The 10,794-nt window shown below is 42.6% G+C and overlaps 1 protein-coding gene across 1 annotated transcript; it reads right to left on the reverse strand.

The window, feature by feature from the left end:
* Nucleotides 1-608: 608 nt before the first annotated feature.
* On the reverse strand, nucleotides 609-8,324 carry CLN5 (CLN5 intracellular trafficking protein). The gene is made up of 4 exons (XM_037010293.2): nucleotides 8,013-8,324; nucleotides 5,235-5,400; nucleotides 4,364-4,589; nucleotides 609-2,654 (listed from the first exon to the last, which is right to left on the reverse strand). The coding sequence occupies exons 1-4, from the start codon at nucleotides 8,231-8,233 to the stop codon at nucleotides 2,143-2,145; spliced, it is 1,125 nt and encodes a 374-aa protein (XP_036866188.1). The 5' UTR covers nucleotides 8,234-8,324; the 3' UTR covers nucleotides 609-2,142.
* Nucleotides 8,325-10,794: the final 2,470 nt, after the last annotated feature.

The raw sequence follows: 10,794 nt of genomic DNA on the forward strand, positions 1-10,794 counted from the left end.
GTACTGTAGTCACTTGAGTCTGTATGTTACTCTCACAGAATTTCTTCATTTATTAATATCTTTAGGAATAGTGAAAAATCTTGAATGCATTTTTTAACAAAACTAGTAGAATTTTGCTTTAAAAGTCAAGTTCCACATAGTCCTCATTTGTCTTTGCTGTGGAACCAAGTTCTGTGATTTATAGTTAACACAAATTTGGCACAAGAGATTTTGCTGTTAACCCCCCTTGCAGTTCTGGGAATCCAAAATACTGTTTTCTCAGAGCAGTTTTCCTGAGAATCACATAAAAGTTGGCACTGCCCAGTTTTACCCACTAGATGGTGATAATGAAAAGATACAAGTTTTCTTGTGACATGTTATGAAGAGAACTAGCACGTTAAAGAGGCAAAATTTATTAGGGATGTGTAGGCACTATTAACCTGAGTAGATAAGCTAAATGGCAGTGAAAGTTCTCCCTATATAAGGCTTTACCACTGTGCAGTAGGCAGAATATTGCAGCACTGTTCAAGCTTACCTGGCAAAGGGCTGTATTTTTAGACTGCTGTAGTGCCTACAGTTTTGAAAAAGAAAAAAAGTGAATTCCTGCAACAAAAGAAATGCGCACAAAATACAAGCCCCAGTTTTATTAGCTTCAACAGAAACAAAGTTAACAAGTTGCTTTAAAAGTTTCTAAATGCTTCCTCTCAGTATCTATACTTATCTCCTCACAGGTGTTACTAACACAGCAACTGTGTTACTAACATGCTGCAGGATCTGTCTGAGGACCACACTTTGCTGAAAAACTTGTGTGACAGTGCATCTCATTCAGCCAACAGAACCTGGTTCAAAATGTGGCTCCGTTAACACTAGCTGGGTAGCGTGGAAAGGTCACTTAACCTTTCTAAGCCCCAGTTTACTCATTTGAATTAGGTAAGATCTATGATCATCAGGCTTTTTATGAGAACTCACTGATATAACATCTCAGGAAGCACTCAAACATTAAAAACTGAATTATATAATTGGAACCTTTACATATTAAACACAGATTGTCTCTGCTTTATAATCTTACTGACTGGTATTTTTCAAGGCCCTTGAAAGCTTGTTTGATGGCCCTAATGGGAACACGGCTACTTGGAGATCCTTGACATAAGCCTTTTTCTGGGAAATCCACCTCCTTTCAACTGAGCTGGCACCTTTAGTGGGCAGAGGGAGGACTACACGAAGCAGTGAGGGAGTCAGAGGGCACCCATTCACCCAGACATGTCTGTAGCCAGATACTTCCATGCCCTGTATGTTTGAAGAACTAGAAGTGCTATGCTATCAGCTCAAAGTCTAGGTGATTATTACAAAACCCAGAAAAGACTGGCACATGAACTATATTAAACAAGATCAAGGATGGTAGTTTTGTTCTTTGATTAATCATTACAGCTACCATTTACTGTGACCTTACTGTACCTTACAATGCCAAACAGATGGCTTCTTCCATCTTACAACAATCCTGACAGATGAATTATCTCAGAGATGAGGAAACTAACATTCAGAGATGTTAAGCTGCTTAAATCACAAAATATGAGTTTACTGGCTCGTTCTAAAATGCCAGAAAGTAGCGCTTTCTAATACTGTCTTTAGCACATGGATTTACCACAATCACTCCAGCTATGTGTCCAAATTAGTCTTAAAAGTTAAGTAAATGCAACAAAATCAAGCTACTAGACCTTGTTCCAAAGCTGTAAAGTCAGGTGATAAACTACCAAAAAGTACTTCAATGAGAAAGCACAACTACTATAACAGAAAAAAGTAGCTCCCATCATGAAAATGTCACTGAGGGTATTTTTTAAATCTCAGCACATCATATCCACCATTTAAAGATATTGTGCCAAAAGATCTTACAAATCTGATTGTGAACCATAATTTATATTAACAAAGGCTTGCAGATTAAAATCAAGATCACCTAACGTGCTCACATACAGTGAGGCCAATATAACAAGAGTTTTAGCTCCTTTAAAAAGAAAAGTCCTGAGATGGTGCTATGCAGCAATTACACCCATGTGCATTTTACTGTTCTGCTCCAAAGAAGAAAGGCCTAAGAAATCCACAAATGTAAAACCACTCCCTAAAAATCAATATGCTGGTGTAGGATAAAAAAACAGTAGAACTAAGGTTTTATAGACCAGAAAGTGTTTTGTTTCTACTAGGTAAAGGGATTTCTTCATATGTTATTTTAACAAAAGGGAATTTCATAGGTAAAAGCCAATATTCAAGATTATAAAACAAATAGAACTGTCTGTGTATAATCACTGAATCAAAAATTTGCAAGAGACTCAACAGAAATTCTTTAGTTGACAAATGTGGTTTGAAGGGGTAATAAAATTTTTTTATGGCTAAAGCAAGAGTCTTGTTTCCTGTTGGCCCAAAAACAGATGTTTCATTTCCCAAATAAGTAGGTTCTCCACTGTAAAGAAATATTCTTGTATAGTTGGTTTCTATCTTCTTGAACTCTGCTCCAAGTTCAGCCAACTTCTTATATGTCCTTAATACAAATTTGGAACAGTCGTAGGATTCAAACCATGTCTCCGCCCCTTTTTCTGAACTGGCTTGGACAGTCCATGTCTCGTAATAAATCCCTGTTTCATTGTCCCACTTTACCCACTTGGTCATTTTGTTAAATGTGTTCCCTAGTTAAAACAGAACAAAAAGCAAAAACCTTTGTGAACATCAAACCTCATCATGCATGGTAGTTGTAAGTAAAATGTTCTAACCTGATTAAGGCCATGAATATACATGGATAATAAATTTTTTTTAAATTTCTAAATCTGCATCTTATAATAGGAATCCAAGCTCAGGCAATTTTTATTGTGCCTCAGGGCACAAGGTATTTCTGAACTGTAAACATTAGATGTGTATAAAGAGATGTCTTACATACTAATTCTGTAATTTAAACCATAGTCAAAAGCAAAATTATACACATGCAGAAGCCCTCTTTCTCTACCCAACTCAACAAATCGTCAGAGGCAAAAGACAGCAAGCAAGGGAAAAACTAAATGAAGTGAATGGGGCAAAGACAGTTCAAGAATTAAGGTGGGTGAAATGAGCTTTTCTGTTGCAAAGTATGGTACGCATACAGTATGAACAGAACTAGAAGGCTGGCCTACTGTTAGTTACTAGCAAAAGCACTAAACACCAACCACCTTTAATATTCAGTATTTCCCTTTTCTCTCCGTAGTTGCTGAGATTCTGCTTATAGCCTTCCAACCCACCACACAAATTCTTCCAATGAATCAGTTAAGCTGGAAATGTTTTTAGTCAAGTTCGTAGACTATACACTCCAGAATATCTCTCTCTCTCCTATTAGCTTGTACCAAACCAAGGACTCTCTCCAAACATTAACAAGACATCATATTCTGCATGGTTACAAACCTCACTGGGCCTTTATAATGCCTAATAGAGCTTGGCCCCAATATTTAGTTTGTCACAGTGTGTGAACATTTCTTAGGTTGCTCCAAATTGAGTTCATTAAATAATTCATGTCATATGAAATGAACAGAGTGGCTGTCCTTATTACTTTTATGAAATTAAAATTGTGAAATAATATGAAGCCTATACTCTTAGAACAGAGATACTGGTCTTAATGTTCTTCCACACACATGCAGCAAAATTCCAACTGTTTCAAAACAACTTTCCAATATATCCAAAATAATAGAAAATCTCAGCAATAAAACATTTAAATTGCTTAAGGGGCCTCAAATGCATAAGATTATATGTGTTGTGAGAGGCAATGTAGTGAAGTAGTTAAGAAAATGGTCAACAGGGCTTCACAGCCAGGGTTAAGAGTTCCATTTATTAGTTGTGTGATTATTCACTTCTTTGTGCCTCAGTTTCTCCATGTAAAATGGGGAAAATAACAGTAACTATCTTGTGGTTGTTGTGATAATAAATGATGTGACGTGTAAAGTACTCAGAATACTGCCAGGCCCAGAGTATGTCCACGTGAGTGGTAGCTTGTGTTATTTCTTGATGCAAAAGCATTTTAATTTATCATCACTGCAAGTCTTTCTTAAGATACTAATTAGTCCTTTAATATTATTTTCTCAGGCATTTTATGGATTTCCCAGTACTACTTTATTTAGAAGGTCCAATTAAACTGCAGAAAGCAGTTTATCGTTTCATTCATTTTTCGTGGGAATAGAGGAGCTAGGCTATTTATCCCCTGTAGGTGAAGTTTTACATGAGTAATAGTGTGGGTCAAAAGTTAGTGGTTCCAGAAGTACATTTTATAAGTTAACCTCTAAAAAGTAGCACATTACTGAAATGCCTCAATGAAAATAATTTCTTTCCCTTGGATGCTGATGCAATCATTGAATACTGCAATGTTTTTTAAACTTACCTGATATGGTTGCTACTAGAACTAATGTCCCATTTTCCTTCCAGTGAGCATCATCAATTCCTTCAAAAAAGCAGGCAGCTCCTTGATTACACCAAAAAGGAGCATTAATGTCAGGTCGCAGATGGGGAAATGTGCAGTTTCCAAGCTGGAAAAGCTCATACCATTCCATTGTGTAGTTCTTGCCAGTTATAGTACTCTTGAACCCAATGGCATCATGCATAATTTTCTGTGTAAAGATCATACATTTATAAAAGCATCTGTGCAGTAGCCACTGGTCTCAGCACCAGATGGGAGAAAATGTGATACACCACCACTGCACATGAAGTAGAGTAAGTGCTCAGCTGGTCCTCTCTCCTGTTGGTATTCTCACATCCACTCTGGCTCCTCAAACTTCTGGCCCTCATCCACTCTGGTTTTGGCCACTGAAGCTCATTTCAGTAAGGATGAATGCTATGTGGACATGCTCATAATTTCCTTAGAGCTCAGAATGAGTAGGAGAACCCTCGTGCCGTAGGCTCAGGAAGGAACACCATGTACCTCACAAGGTGAGAGGCTGAAATGGTGAGCTAACCTGGGAAAAGTGTGTATGACAGGGATGGGAAATGAAGTGTTTCCCACCTGCCTTGCTGCTTCCTCTGAGCCTCTCCCTTTCTTACTTTCCAGGAGCCGGGTACAGGAGTTGGGTTTGGATAAGGAATATTAAAAGGGATGTAAGCAACTCCATTTGTTATTGTCAAGATCACAAAACCCAGTAATATTTTTTTGACTACTCATTTTAATCAGCACGTTGAATAGTGATTATTCCCTCAAATCCACTTGATAATTAAGTCATTCAATTAACTAAAATTATGAGAGCAAGATGCAGCCTTACCAAATGTCCCAGAAGGTTTCCATATTTAAATTCCCACACTGGGGCTTGTAGCCGAAAGACTTCAATGACATCATCACCCTTCATAACTGGGATAGGTGAGCCAGTTGGACAGAAAGTATATTTAGCTTGACAGTAAGGATCTGGTTCCGGACGGAAGGAAAAGCGTCTAACAAAAAGAAACCATCAGTTTAGATTCTAACAGGAATTTGGTCCTTCTCACACATTAAGAATCCAGGTTTTAATTTCACTGTCAATAACATTTTTGGAAAACATATGAAGCCCACTGGTATGTGTAAGTATTCATTTTATCTGTTGTCCTGGGAACAAATTCCAATGATGCCTCAATAGCAAATGAGATATTAAAAGCACTTTGATAAATGCATGCTTTCCTGTTTCCTACGTCTGCTGTGAGAATTTTGAAGACAGGGACCATATTTTAAAATGTTTATTATAACTCCAGATCTTAGCTAGTAGATAAATATTTACTTAATAAAGGAATATTTTTCAAATTATATTTAATTTCCCAATCAATCCATACCTTAAGATTATTTGAAGACAATTATGATTAAATAGAATATAGTTTCTTAAGAATTAACCAACCACTCCTTCAACCAATATTCACTGAGGATCTATTGTGGGTAGGACACTGTTCTAAGGAGGGAGACAAAAATTAACAATGTTCCCTACCTCAAGGAGCGTCGGGTAGGAAGACTAAACCAGTAATGAAGCGCAGTGTGGTAAGTGCTAAACTGAAGAAATACACAGAGTCCTATAGGCACAAAAGAGGGAGAAGTCATTTTTACCTGGTGTGGGATGGGTAGGAGTGAGGAGGGCAAAGAAAAGAGTGAAGACCTGGCCAAGGTTTTTCGAATACTTCCAAAGGTTAGCACAGGAAAGGAGAAAAATCAGTAAGTACTATAAAACAGACACGACACTGGGGAAGAGTCCTGGCAGGTAAGTAAGACTGGAATTCTGGCTTCCACGGAGGAGCATGAGAGCAGGTGGGAGGCAGTGAGAACCGCACCCCAGGGAGTCCTGGGGAGGGGTGTGGGGAACGCCAGGGATTTTAAGTAGCACATCTGATAGGACTGAATTTGCTATAAAACAAAACTTTATTTTATGAATTAGGAGAAGGTGGGGATTACGGCCAAACAAATAGTGAGAGGTCAGTTAGGAGGTTATAATAAGGTAACAAGAAAAGAAAGCTGCTTGAGAAGTCCAGGGCCATAGGACTAGAGGGGGTGCGGTGGCTGAATTCAGTGCGACAACACTTACTGGTCCCCTTCTTACTTGACACTAGGATAGAGACAAAAGAGAGAAACTGCCTCTACCCATCCTCTAAGAATCCTAGATCCTTAAGGTTTTAGAGGGAACTATTGTTCCACAATTTTAACACAGTAACGAAAATTATATTTTAAGAAGTTAACAGTCTTGACCTTAGCCAAAAATACTAGCAACCCTCCCCTAAGTTTACAAGGTATTAAGTGTACTTACCTCTTTTTTTTGGTGCTTACCTGGTTTAAACAAATAAGGTAACTATATACAGGTTTCACTTGCCCACAGTAAAATCTATTTTAGGTCAAAGGTAATTTCAAAAGCATAATATAAGTGTGAACTTAAAGTTAAATTTTATTATATTCAGTTGAGGGAATTAGATGGAGGCAGGTACTCAACACTTGAAACTTTTAAAGAAACACAAAATCGTCAGTTATTACTTTATCCTAATCTCAAATCAAGTAGTTTTGGATTTACAATCTTTTCATTGAGTATTTATTACTTCTTATGAACATTTTAACCCCTTTTTTCAGGAAAACCGGCTTCAACCCTAAATTTCTCTTTTCATGTATATCGAGCAAAACAAGCGGTGCAAACCATTCAGTAAGCAGAACGCACTAATATCCACGCTTGACAACAGCTGGTATTTACTATATTTAATTCTCCCAACAAACCCGATGTGAGTACCCCGACTATTCCTGCTTTCTAACTCAGGACGTGTGGGCATAGAGATACTGAGTAACTTTCCCAAGATCACACGGCTAGTGATGGTGGAACGTCCTTCGATCCGCAGCATTCGGAACCCGGAACTCACGACCACTGGTTGTCCTGCCTTCCAACTCACTATTTTTGTCATGCGGCCTGATATTGACACCAGGTTTTCTTTCTGTTTAGACAGCTGACAGTCTTAGACTGTGTAAATATTCTTTTAGGTCAAAGGCTCCAATCGGCTTCATAAGTTTGCAGTCTCCGTCTCCGTCTTCGACTACGACGAGTCTCCTACCGCCAGACTGAAGACAGCGATCACCGATCTTTCCGGTTTGCCCGGGACCGACGAGCAGGGCATTCCCGGGATGCGGGCCTTTTAGTGCTTAAAAAGGTTAAGTGCCAGCGAACCAAGGCGAGTTGGTCATGCTGTACATTGTGCCAAAGTTTACAGACTCAGGTAACTAATAACAGTGCGTAAATTAATGCTATAGTAAAGGTCTCCCCAAATTACTCAGAGAGGCGGTTACTTGTATCTAGAAGTCACGCAATAAAATGACATTACTCCCCTTTTTTTCCATGGTTCGGGACAACAAGCCCGAGAGGAAGGCACCAGGGAAGCAAGCAGGTAGTAGCTCCAACCCAGAGGTCCCAGCTGGGTTCCCCACTGAGCGCGGAATGTCCCGGGCGCCGCCTCCGCACCGCCGCGTGGCTGGGGCACTAAGGCGCGCGCCGGCGCGGACTCCCAGCCCTGCACCCGCCCGCCCGCCCGCCGGGAGAGCGCCCGCGCACACTCACTTATAGGGCACCGGCCATCGGCTCCGGGAGGGGCCGCCCGCGGCCGCCACCAGCCAGAGCAGCGCTAGGGCCCAACGCCAAGACGCGCGCCCCAGGGCCGTGCTCGCGCAGCACTGCCCCCCGGCCCTCAGCCGGGCGTCTCCTGCCTGCGCCATCTGCAGCTCCCGGTGCGGACAGGGCCTCCCGAGCCCGGCGACGGCGGAGGGCCGCGAGCCGAGCATGCGCAGAGCCGCGCCCCTGCGCCTCCCGCGTGCACGGGACTCCTGCGGCCGGCGGGGTCCGCCCTCTGCTCGCGCGCTCCAGCCGGGGCTGGTCCGCGCCACGCAGGGCACACACCGCCCCCCCCACCCCCCACCGCCCCCCTCCGGCCCCGAGCGCCAGGGAGCCGTTTCCTCTCCGCCCCAGCAACCTGCACCGTGGCGGCTATTCGACTAGGGAGGCGCCTCGGTCCGGCTCCGCAGAGCGTCCACCCGGCCTGCGGGCCTCGTCTTTCTCTGACTCTAATGCTGAGCGTGTCTGGCCTCCTCAGTTCAAATATAGCAGCTTCTGCTGCCCTCCCTCCAAAACAACCACCTCTCAAACCAAACCAAACCAATAAAAAGCTTCCAGCTTTGCGCTCCCCCTGGATTCTCTTGCACGGAGCTCTTACCCCATCCCACAGGTTCAGACTAGGACAGCGAACTTGTGAGTGATGCAGAAGCCAGCGCTTGAGCACAGCTTCAAACTAATTACAAGAAACAGCTCTCCAAAAATAAAATTGTAACTTTTACATGTAAGGAGGCCATACACGAGACTGCCGCAGTGGAATTTACCATCCTCTTCCCAGAGCTACAAAACCAGCTGCAGGCTAACGTCGAGCAGTGGTGGGGATCTCCCTCTCCCTTCTCGGTGTCCGCAGTCTCCCCACTCCGTGCGCGCTCGTCCGTCCGGAGCCCTCACCGTGAGCGCGGCTCCTCAGGAGTCCCAGCTCAGCCTCGCAATAGCTCCCATCTGCTCTGGTCTCTTCTGCCCCCTCTTCCTCTTTGGCTATGGCCCCAAACCCTTGGCTAAAGATGCCTGTAGACTATTGCTACCTGATGACTTATCTCACTGGTACTCCTCTCTAGCCCATGCTTTTTAAACTTTGAGGGCCAAGGAACAAACTGAATTTTAATCCAAATGGTTTCCCTTGGGCCATTGTCCAGTTTGCTAAGACCACACTAGGAGCACCGGGTCTGATAAAATCAGGTTTATCAGCCAATGCAATGTGGGAGTGAAAGGGCAAGCTCCCAGATTCTATTTCAGCCAATTAGGACCCGGAGCCTACCTCAGCCAATCGGGACCCAGATCCTATTTCACCCAATCGGAGCTTTGTCTCTCTCCTCTCCAGTCAGCAAGGAGCTCACCCACCACCCTTAGACCCTGCCAATTGACCAGAGCCACGACCCATCACCCCACCAACTACCCCTAGATCCAGCCAATCAGCCAGAGCCATGACCATCACCCCACCAACTGCCCTAGAACCCCATAAAACCTTTGTGGTATTGAAACTCGCTCTCTTTCTCTGGCATCTTGCCACTGGGTTGGTGTAGATGAGAGATTGAGCTCGAGCTAGCTTGAATAAAGGCTCTTTGCTTTTGCATTGGTGTTGGCTCCTTGGTGGTCTTCTGGGATTCACGACTTTGGGCACAATAGGCGATTGCACACCAGAGAAACTGTGTGGCATCTCCCCAAAAAAGGAAACGATAGAACTAGGGGATTCTCGGTGGGGTGGAGTTCAGGTGGAATTGAATGAGCAGTACTTTGGTAGGCTCAAAGCACAGCAAGGCTGTGTCTTAACATGCAGTCAACAGCAGCCTAGACTACCAAGTGGACCCAGGGTCCTATTTCCTTGGAAATGATGATGATGTTAAAATAGAGGTAGAATTTTGAGTCTGGAAAACCCTTATGGGAAACTGCACTGGGTTGTAAAGGATGTAAACTAACGCTGCTTCTCTGTGTCAAGCCACTGACGTTCTCCAGGCAAAGGTTGAAAGGAAAGGAGCGACACAGCAGCAATTCACCGGAGAATTCCGCCTTATTAGGGAAAGGTGCTGGGTTATATAGGAAGGGGCATGAGCTGATTGAGGTGTCACTTCTATGGGGCTGGTGGCTATTGGCTAGGTGCTGGGATTAGGGGGGGCAAGGGGTGAGTTCGCCATCTTATGGGTGGGGACCCTTCAAAGCTGTTATATTTCATTCTTACGGATAGTTTCAAACTGCAAAGTCTGTAAGTCTTTAATTTTAGAGAACACATTTTCTGCCTCAGTCAGAAAGCAGGGTTATTATAATAAGGGAGAAATGTGGAATTCACATATAAATCAAGTATAAAAATCAAACGAATAATCATATCTGACTTGATTGTTTATAGTTCATGATGTGTGATCAAAACTGAAAGTTTGTGTGATGTGACTACCCTTGCACTGTTCATCATGTAAGAACTTGTTCACCATGTAAGAACTTGTTCGTTATGCTTCAGAAGATTGGAGACTGACGAGAATTAGGCTTGGGGTTGATTAATGATTGTGCATTGAGTCCCCTATGCAGAATTTTATTGTTCTTAACCATTTGATCAATAAATACGAGAGATGCCCTCTCAAAAAAAAAAAAAAGAAAGAAAAAGAAAACAGGGTTATTATGACACTTAGAACTCAACTGTGTTCTGGGAGAGATAGATACTGTTTTCTCTTAATTTTGCACTTGGCTTTCAGGCTTTTGAATGGCAGGGCAGATTTTACAGTCCAAACTAATTTTCAGTTTCTCA

Source organism: Manis javanica, chromosome 9, assembly GCF_040802235.1.
Source record: "Manis javanica isolate MJ-LG chromosome 9, MJ_LKY, whole genome shotgun sequence".
NCBI lineage: Eukaryota > Metazoa > Chordata > Mammalia > Pholidota > Manidae > Manis > Manis javanica.

Bases quoted from the DNA above. Each gene is read 5' to 3' on its own strand.
- CLN5 (XM_037010293.2), bottom strand. From the start codon at position 8,233: ATGCTCGGCTCGCGGCCCTCCGCCGTCGCCGGGCTCGGGAGGCCCTGT. The intron at 4,590-5,234 runs GTAAGGCTGCAT...ATCTTTACACAG, and splicing joins GAAACCTTCTGGGACATTTG to AAAATTATGCATGATGCCAT. The intron at 2,655-4,363 runs GTAAGTTTAAAA...TGTTTTAACTAG, and splicing joins TCTAGTAGCAACCATATCAG to GGAACACATTTAACAAAATG.